This window comes from Mirounga angustirostris, unplaced genomic scaffold (assembly GCF_029215605.1).
Source record: "Mirounga angustirostris isolate CCGP_5_RB_7025 unplaced genomic scaffold, mMirAng1.0.hap1 SCAF_1, whole genome shotgun sequence".
NCBI classification, from domain to species: domain Eukaryota; kingdom Metazoa; phylum Chordata; class Mammalia; order Carnivora; family Phocidae; genus Mirounga; species Mirounga angustirostris.
In genome coordinates, this window is record NW_026991709.1 from 161,232,819 (window position 1) to 161,245,906 (window position 13,088).

Consider the following 13,088-nt stretch of genomic DNA (forward strand, 5'->3'; position numbering starts at 1 on the left):
GGAGACTTTTCCCTCTGTCTCTGGAATGTTTCCAGTCAGAAAGGTGCCCTCTAAGCTGGCGGGGCTCCCATCTCCCACACCCTGCCTCTGCCAGGGTCCCCTCTTTAGAAACCAGAAGCCCTTTTCTAGGGTAGTGGTTTCAGCATCTGAGAATCTGAGCACAAGAAGGCTCCTTGGGAGGCATTTCTGGGATCCTGCCCCTCACTTCCCAGGTGGGGAAACTGAGGCCCTGCAGGGGCACTTGGTGATGTAAAGAGGAGATGACGGATGGTCTCCTGAGCCTGGGGTCTTGCCCTGCGCACACCTCCCTTCAGCTTTGGGCCTTGGCTGTGGCGTTGCTCAGGTGGGGTGCGCAGATGCACCCCTGAAGAGATCTGTACTCTTTCACAGTGTTTCAGTCATTAACTCAGAAGTCGAAAACTTTTCTTTGCAAACGGGGGCTTCAGTAGTTCAGATAACCAGATCTTTCCCCCTTTGCTTCCTTCCAGCAAACGTTGGCGTGGTTGCTCTGGTTTGGGGGAGGGGGGCTCCTTTTTCAAGCCGGTAGACTTCAGTCCCAGTCCCGAAACCCAGGCTCCCTGGGACTCCCAGTCCCAGGCTCAGTCCCATTTCCCTCTCCTAAATGCCCGGTGCCTGCCGGATTCTGTGAGGCCACGGGTGCTGCTGCCTAGGAGACAGATGCTAAAACGGGGCCCCGCCCGAGCCCCAGCGCGCCCCGTCCGAAAGGGAGGCAGGCCTGGGCGCTTCCCCCAGGCAGGAATTCAGACCCGGCTCCTCCCTGCATTGGGGTTTGGGACACCGCCTCAGTCCCGAGTGTCTTTGTGTGAGCTCCAGTGCTCCAGGGGGCTCAGTCACTAATGTGCCCCCCCTCTGCCCCTCCCCATTCTCTCTTCCCTCTAGGGCCTGGCCTGGCCTTCATTGCCTACCCAAAAGCCGTGACCATGATGCCGCTGCCCACGTTTTGGTCCATTCTCTTTTTTATTATGCTTCTCTTGCTTGGACTGGATAGCCAGGTAGGTACGGGTCGAGGGGACGCTGTGGGGAGGGCTCACCCATGGGGAACAGGGTTCTGGGAAAGCCCCCTTCAGCGTGCCGTGTGTGAGATGGTCACCCCCTTCCCACCCTCACATCAGACTTGCACCAGCTGCAGCCAGCGAGGCTTCCTCTAGGACCCCGGGGGGTGGGGGTGAAGAGGCCTCAGGGCAGCAGGAAGAGGACCTCTGGCCCAGAGTTCGAGTCTTAGACCCCAGCCAGGGGGAAACGGACACTTGAAGGGTGTGGTCAAAACGAAGCCATAGACGGGAAGTAGAAGGACAAGACCAGGTGGTGATGATGTGTTCCCACGGAGGGTCCCGTGGGGGCCCATGAGTGACGCGGCAGATAGGCAGTTCGGGGCGGGGACGACAGTCACGGCCCAGGCCGTCCCTGGTTGTCCTAGTGCAGCCAGAGAGGCCTAAGCCCCACCTGGTGTTCAGTGAGGCCTGGAGCCCGGGAGTTGTTCCCCATGCAGTGAAACTGTGATCCTCCAGTGCTCGGTGAACAACTAAGCACTGGGGTGCCTCGCTCAGACCCGCCCCTGTCCTCTGGCCCTCCTGACTTCTGCCCTCCCACGGCAGGACTCTGTCGTATACCCACCACCTGCGTGTGGCTGTTGCCCTGCACGTCTTAACCCCTACATCCCATCCCTCCAGGGCTCAGGCCTCCAGTGGGTATGTCGGTGAGAGCCAACCAGAGGCCGAGTCTGGCTTTGGAGTCACAGCTGCAAGCCCCCACGCTGCTGTGTGGCATTGGGCACTTTGCCTCCCTTGTCTGAGACTGTTTTCTCATCTGGTAAATGGGTATGATTATACCTCCACTGCCTTGTATGACGTACCAGGCACAGTGCCTGACACAGAGCAGCTAGTGGTGCTTGGAGGACAGTAGAGTGAACTCCTGGACACGTTCTCCTGGAGATATGTGTATTCACCTTGGGGGTGTCTCAAGAGGACAGTTTAGAGCACGGGCATGACTCCAGGACCGGGGAGTTCGGGTATGCAGGGCGGGCTGGTGGTACGCCCAGACCAGAACCCTACAAGCCGTGCCACCCGGGGGGCCAACATCTGAAAGGGCGGCGTTTTGCCATCTCCTGTGTTGTCTGGGTCTCTGGCCGCCTCCTGGGAAATCTTTGGTTAGCTGGGACCCTGTGAGAGGTGAGGCCTGCTGCCAGGTCAGGAGAGGGGTTCACCACCTACCTGTGGGCAGCAGCCTCCGCACCAGGGCCCAGGGTTGGGTCCTTGTGGACTCAGAAGCAGGTAGGAGGAGCATCTTAGAAGGTCGAGCAGAGGAGAGGAGGCAGTCTGCCAGCGAGGTCAAGAACAGAGCGAAGGATTTGGCAGGATGGGGATCAGGATTAGCAGAGAAGACAGAGTGGAAACATTTGGGAGCCTGAAAACAAAATACTTGTGCAGTTGTTGGTGGGCTTGAGCTGTATAAACAGCAAGAGGACTCCATTAATCATCCCTCGTTAATGAGTTTGGCCTTCGGAGGCCCCAAGCAAATGGCTTTTATAACTTCTTCCAAAGCTCTAAGTGAAAACAAAAAACAAAAACAGAGAGAGGTTAATAAATGACAAAGCATGACATCTCCATGGGCCCCAAATGGGCCTCTTGGGCTGTGGAAGCTGCTTCCTGAGTGAGCAGAGGTGGTTTATTCATTAGGTTTTTCCCCTGGGAGGTAGGGGGGGCCTGGCTGGGGATCTGCACCTCTGAGCTAGGCCTCGTGGTGGCCAACAGGCTCGGGGCATCGTGGCCAGTTCTCAAAGCCAGCCTCAGGGGGAGCTGGTACCCTCTCCACTCAGAACATGAAACTCAAGGTTCAGAGCCCTTAAATGACCTGCCTGGTTGATATACCAAGAAGAGCATGATGGGGATTTGAACCCCAGGAGCCAGGGCATGATGTCTCAGGAGTCTGATGGCCTCCTTTGGAATCCCTCCTTTGCATCTCTTTGCTGTGTGAACTCGGGGCTGTAGGGGAAGGTTTTGCAGATGCCGGTGACCGCCTCATGCACTGTGAATACAGTCGGAGCTCTGTCATGCGAGGCGTTCCTGTGGGCAAGGCTTCATGCCGGGCTTTTGATGTACCTGCACGTGGCAAAATGCACATAACATAAAATGGACCGTCTTAACCATTTTTAAGCATGCAGTGCAGTGGTGTTAAGTACATTCACGCTGTTGTGTGACCGTCACCACCCTCCATCCCCGGAACTTTTTCGTCTTTCCAAACTAAGCTCTGTCCCCATTAAACACAAGTTCCTAGAGCTGGGCACAGCTGTTGCCCTGTCGAGCCCAGAAAACCGAGGCTGAGGGAGACAAGGACTCCGCCGAGGCCATGCAGAGTTGGTTTAAGGAATGGGCTTGCCCCTGGGGCCACCCGTTCCCTGACCTGTTAATTCATACCCCCTGGCCTTACCTTGGAGTTCCCCCAAAATAGCTTCCTCCCATGGAAGCGCGGAGATCCCCAGGCAACCTCAGGCAGAGAGAGGCCTCTCGCTGATGGAGTGTGACCCTTGCACGTAAAGGAAATGCCCTCCAAATGCCTAGCATCCGTGGGGAGCACTCTTTGGCTTAGGATCCGTCGTACCATTGTGTATTTCTTGGTGAGGTGGAGGAGGGATGCCATGCGCCTGGAGGCAGACGCTTGCACGAGAGAGCCAACAGCACTGGAGGAGGAGAGAGCTGGCCCCATTTCCCCGCACTTCACTCAGCCCCTGACTTGGGTTCACAGCAATCACGCTATTGCCAGTTTTTCTCTCATGATTTCACATCTTTCTCAACATCCCTGCTACTGAGTAGGCAAGATCCCCCGATGGTACAGGGGAGAAGACTGACGCTTGGAGAAATCAGATTCCATAGCTGTTCAGTGAGGGAGGTCTGAAGAGGCCGGTGGAGCAGGACTGAGGGGTGGGGACGGTGTTCTCCAGAAAGGCAGGGAACTTGGAAATGAGGGGCTAGTGCTGGTCTTGACCCTGACTCACAGTGACACTGCTCCTTCCTGTCTTTAATTTCCCCATCTCAAAAAGGAAAGGACCTTTGTTTCTAAACTCCTTTTGAAGATTGATGTTTGAGCTGGTTTTCTATAATTCCGTGGCAATTTAGGGTCAAAACCCCGTTGGCTGACACACCAATCAGAGGTCAAACCATCAGCCCCTTTTCTTTGGGCCCCTTTCAAGAGCCTCTTGCTCATCTTTTCCCTGAATTCCTGGCAATGAAGAATCATTTTTCCGGCCCCTTTCGGCCATGAAAGGGATTTGCTCCTTGTTTGTATTCCTTGATCCTCCTGTGATGCATCCCAAAGGAGTTAAGTGGTTGGATTTTTCTTGTAGGAATGCTGGGGAAACATCCTTCCCAAATGCCTCTCACAGATGAAAGAACAGAAAGGTCAAGGTTTTAGCTTTTCAACTTTTAAAGGAATCTGACGGACAGGCCTTGGAGGGTGTGTTGGTTGGCAGAGCAGTTTGGCTGTGGCTACCCAAATGTAAAATGCTTCTACGTGCCCTTCACCCCTGAAGCTTTGCTTCCGGCTTGAGCTGCGATACCTACGCACCACAGCTAGAGGGGGAGGAAGAGTCCTTGCCCAGGTCAGCAGCCGCAGAAGGCTGGAACCCATCCACTGGGCATCGGTCAGACCCATGACGATACGAGTCCACAGGACAGAGTTTCGTGTTGCCATTTAAAACAGAGGCAGCTCTCCGTGTAATGATATGGATCAGTCTCCAAGTTACATTGTTAATTGCAAAGATGGAAAGATTTAGAGGGATTGAGAATGATCCTAGCACATTACCCAAGGAGGGGCCCTTCAAATGGGCTTCTTTCCCTTTGGGAGCCCAGGAAGGGGTTCCCGGGGGCACGGTGAGCCCTTGGCTCACACATGTGGGCACTTGGATTCTTTCATGGATCCACAATCCCCACGGAGCTAAAACCCCACCGTGTGAATCTGTTGGGGAAAGTGGGGCCCAGACTTGCCCTGAGTTAGCCCCCTCCCCATTCTTCATGTGTCTGCTGGGCAGCCACGCGTGCCTGGCCCATCTGGGCACTCAAGGCACAGAAATGAGGGGACACTGCCCTCAGCATCAGAAAGGACCAAGACTGAAATGGGGGGAGGTGTTCGTGCCAACACATATTTTCCAGCCAGCGGGCTAAGGCGGAAGGTCAACATTGGCTTCAGAGAAGAGGTCATTCTTGAGCTGAGTCTTGAAGGATGAAGGAAAGGCATTCTGAGGAGCTTAAGCAAAGAGACGGATGTGTGGGATATTTGGAGAACTGTGTGTGGCCCACTGTGGCTTGACCAGCAGGCAGGACTCCCCAGGCAGAGCCTACCAGGTCAGGTTTATACATTTGGACTTGACCCCCCAGGCTACTCTGCACATGCTGGGGACTCTCTGAGCAGAGGGGAGGTGCTGGGCACCTGGGGCTCAACCACTCTCTTCTCCTCCACAGTTTGTTGAAGTCGAAGGACAGGTCACGTCCTTGGTCGATCTTTACCCATCCTTCCTAAGGAAGGGTTTCCGTCGGGAAATCTTCATCGCCTTCGTGTGCAGCATCAGCTACTTGCTGGGGCTGGCGATGGTGACGGAGGTAGGTGGCTTTCTCACCTGGCACGAGGGACCATCCTCTCTGCAGGGTTCTTGGTGACCTCCATACGCTGCAAAGATCGGGTCAGGGTTGGCCTGACCCCCACCAGTGAAGGCAGTGGCTAGGCGGGAGGACCAGGACAGGGGATCTCCTGGCCCCACCCAGTTCAGGGATCCCACCCTGCCCAGGGGACCTGGCCTACACTGTGGGCAGCAGGAGGCAGCTCAGGACCCAGCAGTTGACCCAAACTCCCGGGCCCTTTCTCCTGTTAGCGTGGCAACACCATGGCCACCCCCTGCCCTCTGTCCCCCCTTCCTCCCAGGAGGCCTGGGGGAGAGGTACTTGAGCTGAAATCCATTTTAATAGCAGCTCTTTTCATCTGTGACTGTGCAGTGGCCCTTCTCAGGCCTGGGGGGAGGTGGAGACGTTCGAGAGGGTAAATGCAGACCCCCTGGTAAACACTGCAGGCAGTGCCCGGGCCTGTCTGGTTGACCGGGAGTGTGCGCTCTTCAGAGGATGGGCAGGGGCCACAAGGAGGATCCATCTAAATGGGAAGAAAGAAGCAGAGAGGAAGGAAGCCGGGAGTGTCTAAGGCAACAGTGGATCAGCTGTCTAAGAAGAGGCAGGCGAGAAAAGAAAGAGATTCTTGGCTAAATAATAGAAGCATGGAAGCCTGGCATAGCCTGCTGTCTCATGCGCCCCTGCCCACCCACCTCCCCACATTCTCCAGCAAATTGCTACATTTGCCCCCAAACTCAATTTGGGTTTCCCATCCCCACTTTTTCCTACCGGAAATACAAATAAATGTTTCTCTAAGAGTGCCTCTAAGGAACACACACACACACACACACACATGCCAAAAGCAGATCATAGGTCCACACCGAGCAGCTCAGTATCACTGAAGTATTCTCTGCTGGCCCCAGTTAGTTTTCAGCACCTCCTTTGGAAGCAGGCTTCAGGAAACCCATCATTTTTGCTAAGGAAAACATGTTTTGTTTTCATTTTTCTGTGTGTGTGTTTTAAAGATTTTATTTTCTTAAGGAATCTCTACACCCAACATGGGGCTCGAACTTACAACCCTGAGATCAAAAGTCACACGTTGCACTGACTGAGCCAGCCAGGCGCCTCTGAGTGTGTGTTTTTAATTAAATTTGTCAAACATGAAGTTGAGCATCTTTTTACACATGTATCTGGTCATCATTTTTCTCTTGGGTTTTTTCTTTCTTAATGATATGCCAAAGCTCTTTATATATTAAGGGAGTTGGATACCAAATAGCAAGCCAACGTTCTCTGGTTTTTTTTCTTCACAGGGTGGCATGTATGTGTTTCAACTCTTTGACTACTATGCAGCTAGCGGTGTATGCCTTTTGTGGGTTGCATTCTTTGAATGTTTTGTTATTGCCTGGATATATGGTGAGTACAGATTGTTGTATATCCTTCCTCAAGTCTCTGCTTTGGGTCTCTGTATTTAGAAGCTTCCAAAACAGAATTCTCAGGGGAATTCATTCTGAGTTGAACACAAAGGCCTTCCCTATCTGGACTTTTCCCCTCCGGACTGCCCCTTCCCTACAGAAATAATACCATTGTGGCCGCACTGCGTATTCTCCCCTTGCTGAAGATGCAGGGCATGACTGTATGTTTTGACAAACACAGAATTTGGCTATGCGGGGGTCTCCCTATGATTTACTGCTCTGGGATCCAGGCATGGTCCATTTCAACCCTCTTGAGACCTTGGATTGGCCACACCAGGTTTTGGGGCTTGTCTAAGTTTGCCTGAAAAATATAGGATGCCCAGTTACATTTGAATTTCAAGTAATTTCAGATAAACGCCTGCCACTCTTGGGTCTTTGTGGTCTCGAGTAGCAGGGATCTGGAGCAGACCCCAGGGACCCCCTCATGGCCCTTGAGCCCCTTCTGTGCAATTCAGATGCTAGTGTTGGACACTGCGTCACCATCCGTCTACCTCTGTCTCTCCTAGGCAGCGATAACCTTTATGACGGTATTGAGGACATGATTGGCTATCGGCCTGGGCCGTGGATGAAGTACAGCTGGGCCGTGGTCACTCCAGTTCTCTGTGTTGTGAGTTCTGCCCTGCCTTTCTGTGGGTGCTAGCCTTTTCTCCTTGGGGCTTGACGTTCTTACCTGCTAAACCATCTTTCACTCAGCTTCTGCCAAATGCTGGCCTCTGACAAGCCCAGCGACACCTCTGCCTGGGAGAGGTGGGGCCACGGGCTGCTCCCAAAAGTTACCTTGAGATGAGTTTTGACGGATGAGTCAGGTTGGGCAGGAGGTTGTGTGCTCTGTTGTAGACCCCCTGAATTTCTCAACATGCCCCGATACACAAGCCCAGGATATACAGGATAAGAGCTGGTCAGGAAGAGAAAAAGGGAAGGGCATTCCTGGCAGAAGAACCAGCATGGGCAAAGCAAGGCATTCTGAAAGAGGAAGGTGTATTGGGGCATGTTGAGAAATTCAGGGGGTCCACAACAGAGCACATAACCTTTGCCCAAGCACTTCTGGGACTCAATGAGCTCAGTTTGGGTCACTGATTAAGTTGAGGGGCCTTTGGGATGTCAAATGGAGACAGGTCATAGACATTGGAAATGTGCTGTTTCCATGGCAGGGTGGGGGTTGTGGGAAGTCCCAACAAAGAGATGCTATGGACTCTCCCAAGAACAAGGAAGCTTCGTTCCCACCCAGGACCCAAAGGCAGTGATGTGCCACATTCCTCTTCCCACCAGGGTTCCCTTGCCCGCCATCTTGGAATGTAGCTTAGAGCATGCCCAGGCACCCCACTTCAAACTTCCACTCAGAGGCTCTGGCAAAAGGGAAGTCTTCTGCTTCCCTGTCATTGTTTGAAACCAGTCGTGAGCTTTGGAGCTAGCTGCAGGGGAAGACATCTGCTATGCCATTCTCAGCTCATACCGTGGGGAGTGCAAATGGCAGAAATGTTCTGTACATTTAGGAACCAGGTGCTGAGAGATGAATGGGATCCTCCCCTCAGTGACCCCACTCCCAGGCCAGAATAAATCCATACTGCCCTTAACTCACTGTGTGGGACCTTAAGCAAGTCCCTTACCTGCCGGGGCCCCGGTTTACCCCATCATAAAGCAGGTGGGAGGTGAGTGGCAGCTGACAACCTTAGGTTGTTACTGCTGCCCTTGAATATGGCTGTGGTCTTCTCATCTGACGTGCGTATTTTCCCCACAAAATTCAGTAAATTGTAGCAGCCAGGAACCACAATTGGCGAGTTATTGTTGGAGATGAATTTAGTTGGGTTCAAAGCCCTTGTTCTCGTCCTCACTTGACGTTGGTTTGTGAGAAACTCCTCTCACCACTCCGACCATCAGTTTCTTCCTCCTTTCCTCCCCGAGGAGTTGGATAGATCAGGGGTAGCCTGCATCCCCAGGTGGTAGGATAAGGTCACCCTGGTGGAAAGAGGAATATGAATGGGCAGGTCCCAAGCTTCCTGGTGCTGGGAGAGCCTAGAGCAGCCCTCTTCTGGGCCTCTCCCTGTCTAAGCTACACCCCACCTTTAGGGACAGGAACAACAACAGGGCCAGACATACAGTAGATGCCTAGTGGGAGACGTCTGCAGCCTAATGCTCTCCCTTGCCCCATCACTAATTCTGATTTCTGTAGATTTGTCTTCCCGTCAAACCCCAGATATTAGGTAGTGGAGATTTAAGTCATGTTTACACTGTGGATGAACTACGACAACACTGAGATGCTGGAATTCTGACAAGAAGCAGAAGTCCTGGGCCCTCCCAGCCAGCCTTACATGCTCTTCTCAGGGAAATACGGACTTTGCATAGGCTTTTGGGCTCAGAGCTCACCGCACCCCACCATTCATGGATGCTGATAGCCACCGGCCTTTGGCATGGGCTTGGGGCTGGACACCCAACTGGGCAAGGCCCAGGTCCACACCAGGTCCTGGGAAGCTAGGCCTGGGGTTCAGGGATAGAGATGTGTGGGTGGCAGTTGGGGAAGGGGAGGAAAGACTTTCAGCCATGCAGTTAGTGTTTATTATGCACCCACTGTGTGCACCGGGACCTGCACCAGGTGTTAGAGAACCGGGGGAGAACAAGACCGACTCCCCACCTATCCTCACTGACTCAGTTGGGTGAGGGAGAGTGTGCTGAAGAAGTAATTATAACCACGTGCTTCCCGGGAAGGAAGAGGATGGGCACCTGACTGCGTCTGGGCAGGGCCTGGACAAGTAAGGCAGGACCATAAGAGCTAAATTAGGATGAGAAGATGAAGGGTGAAGGGCTCTATTCAGAGAACAGCCTGTTCTAAGGCCCCGGGGCAAGTGGCTGAGGAGCTGGGAGGATTTCAGGGCAGCTGGGGTGTGGACATGGAAGAAGGCGTAGTGGGTAGATAAGGGGTGAAGGGGCACAGCTCTTGGCTGACATTGCTGGCCGGGCTGAGGAGTTTAGATGGCGTCCTGAAGCGATGGGAAGCCCCAGAACGGTCCTGAGCAGGGAAGCCACTTGATCAGATTTGCCCCAGGGAGGTCCTCAGGCAGCAGAGTGGAGAAGGGTATGAGGCCCCTCGGGTGGGGGCTGCCCTGGTCCCCTAAGCTCTGTGCCCCTGATGCCCAGGACCCCCCTAACTGTGCCATCTCTCCACAGGGATGTTTTATCTTCTCTCTCGTCAAGTACATCCCTCTGACCTACAACAAAGTCTATGTGTACCCCACCTGGGCCATCGGGCTGGGCTGGAGTCTGGCCCTGTCCTCCATGATGTGTGTCCCCTTGGTCATGGTCATCCGCCTCTGCCAGACGGAAGGGCCGTTCCTCGTGGTGAGCACATGGGGCCGAGGCTGGATGTGGGGGATGTGGGAGGGTGAGAGGGGGGAAGGGTGAAAGTCAGCTACCGGCTGTTGGCTGTCGGTTTGCTGTGTGACCTTGGGCACATCGCTGGCCTCTCTGGGTCCTGCACCCTTTGCCTGCCCTGTGGAGGGGTTGAGATTGTGGGCAGGCACATGGGGGAACAGGAAAAAAGAACAGTTCACGGGGACAGGCTCTGTGGTGAGGTTCGGAGCAGGGCTGTGGGCAGGAGGAGGAATTTGCCAGGCAGAGAATGAGACATGGAAGGCCGTGATGCCCGGTGCATTCACAGGCAAGGACGTGTGACAGCACTTGGGCAGCAGTGACATGTTCTGGGGGGTGGGTGATGGCTCTGGACAGGTGACTGTGGTTTTGCATGCCAAGCTCGGAGCTAGGGCTTTATCCTGGGAGCAGTGGGGGCCATGTTGCTGAAGCCATAAGACAAGAGACAAGGAGCCGGGAAGGAAGCCTGAGCTCCACCCAGAGGCCTTCTCTTACCCTGAAGCCAAGGTTTGGATAAGCCCAACCCATGGTGGTGTCCCTCCCTTCCCCACATCTGTGGCCCCGTCTGCTGCCGGAGACAGAACCTCAGGCCCCCAGGTCCCTGTGCCTGCCAGGCCCCCACCCCGAGGCTCCCTCCTTACCACCAACCCCTCAGAAATTTCTCCCAACAATACTGCAGATTCCAGGCTGTGGCAAAAGCTGAGGCTCTTTCCAAGAAACCCTTTTCTTAGAATCTCCCTTAACCTTTGGGCTTGGGCCTGCTCCAAGACTACACTGTTTTGTTCTGGGCTGTTTTTATTGTTATTCTCTTAAAAATCTGGAGCCAGGATGTCCTGGGGCCCTGGCTCCCCCTCGGGCTGGGCCAGTTTCCTTGTGGGCAGGGGAATGGCCTGGAGGTGGTGGTGGGAGGGGGAGAGGGGCGGCCCTGGGCAGAAAGGGAGCAGCCTGCCCTAGACAGAGGAAGTAGGCGGGGGCGTGCCCGGGAGGAAAACAGGCCATGAAGCCGGGGTCTGTCTGAGCCAGGACAGCCCTGGGGCCCTTGGGGGTTCCTGCAGCAGCGGACCCATTGTAATTTGTCAGGATACAGGGAAGGACCCCAGTGTTCAGCCAGAATACTGGTAGGCCCTATGATTTGTTAAAATCCTGAACTACTGGGTCTGGGGACAGATGGGCAATTGCTACGGCCCTGAGCCCTCCACATGTCCCCCCCCCCCAAACACTCTATGCCAACCTAGCCCCTCCCTGGCAATTTCCAGAATGTCCCTACTACCAAGAAACTAAAGGGGTGATTGGGGCGCAGCAGAGGGTCCTAAATGTCTGTACCGATAGGTCAGTGCCCACAGCAGTTGGAGATTCAACCGTGGAGGGGGGACACCTAACGCTAACTGTGTCCCTTCAAAGCCTAATCTTTTTTTTTTTAAAGATTTTATTTATTTATTTGAGAGAGAGAATGAGAGACAGAGATCATGAGAGGGAGGAGGGTCAGAGGGAGAAGCAGACTCCCTGCCGAGCAGGGAGCCCGATGCAGGACTCGATCCCGGGACTCCAGGATCATGACCTGAGCCGAAGGCAGCCGCTCAACCAACTGAGCCACCCAGGCGCCCCCCTTCAAAGCCTAATCTTAAAATAGTGTTCCATCCCAAGTTTAGAGGTTTGATGAGAATGGGGTTTGTGTGGGGGAAGGAAGAGGGTGTGGGTGAGGCCTCCACTCAAACTTGCACCTACAAACCGGGTGGATAACCGAAGCCCCCTCCTCTGAAGGCATAGGAGCCCCCATCGATCTGTTTGCTGTGGGCCCCTCGACCTGTCTCCCGGCTGTGCTCCCAGCAATGAGCGTCTCTCTGAGCCAGGTTTGCAAACCCAGAGCTCTGTCCTGGGAGGACTCCAGTTCCGTGTGCACCTCCCATAGAGCTGGAGCCCCGCTGGCCGCCTGGCGTTGTCTACCTCTTGTCCCATCTTCTGGGCGTGCACCTGTGTAGAGAGGCAATGTGGTGGAAGGGAGCTGAGCCTGCTCTCTGGCCGCCCTTCCATCCCTTGCCCTTTACCTGGGGCCTCCAGGCCAGCTCCCCCAGGACCAGGCAGGGAACCCAGGCGAGGGAAGCCATCAGGCAGGGCTGGGAGGGACCTGGAGAAGGTGATCCAGAGCTGCGGCAGGCAGCCAGGCCCTCAGCTCTGGCCTGCTGTGACCAAGAGGGGGTGTATGGCCCTGGGGTTGCCAGATCTTGCAAGTTTTTAAGAACAGATGGAAATCTGGATTTTCCAAGTGAAATACTGTAGCTTTTAATAAGCACCTTAAAAAAATTGTAATAGACTTAAGTGGAATGTAAATGCCTAAGGAGAAAGGTTTCTTCTTCACAACTGCTTCCTACTGAAGTCTCTGAATGGACACTTGGCAGGAGGGGAGCTGGGAGTCACGAGCCCTGAGTTGGCCACTGTTGGCTTTCTGGGTGTCCTGGGAAGGGCTCTTTGCCTCACTGAGTCCATGATCCGGCAACCAGCCAGGAGGACAAAACTCACCCTGCCCAAAAGTGATGGGATGATTCTCGTACAGTCCAACCTCTGGCTCCTCTCTGTCAGAAGATGCAGCTCGGACATGAACAGTGGTCTCTGAGCCCCGAGCAGGGAGAACCGGATACCTACGGGG

General features: G+C 54.4%; 1 protein-coding gene across 7 annotated transcripts in view; it reads left to right on the forward strand.

Moving 5' to 3' along the window:
* The window catches only part of SLC6A6 (solute carrier family 6 member 6), an 84,257-nt gene that overhangs the window by 66,157 nt on the left and 5,012 nt on the right, over positions 1-13,088 (forward strand). For 6 of the 7 annotated variants that reach the window (XM_064591607.1, XM_064591627.1, XM_064591631.1 and 3 more), the window contains 4 exons: positions 901-1,013; positions 5,475-5,612; positions 6,920-7,022; positions 10,244-10,414. In XM_064591607.1, the coding sequence (XP_064447677.1) occupies positions 901-1,013; positions 5,475-5,612; positions 6,920-7,022; positions 10,244-10,414 (525 nt within the window). Of the gene's footprint in view, positions 1-900; positions 1,014-5,474; positions 5,613-6,919; positions 7,023-7,587; positions 7,689-10,243; positions 10,415-13,088 lie in introns of all 7 variants that reach the window. The other variant, XM_064591616.1, reaches the window with a different exon arrangement.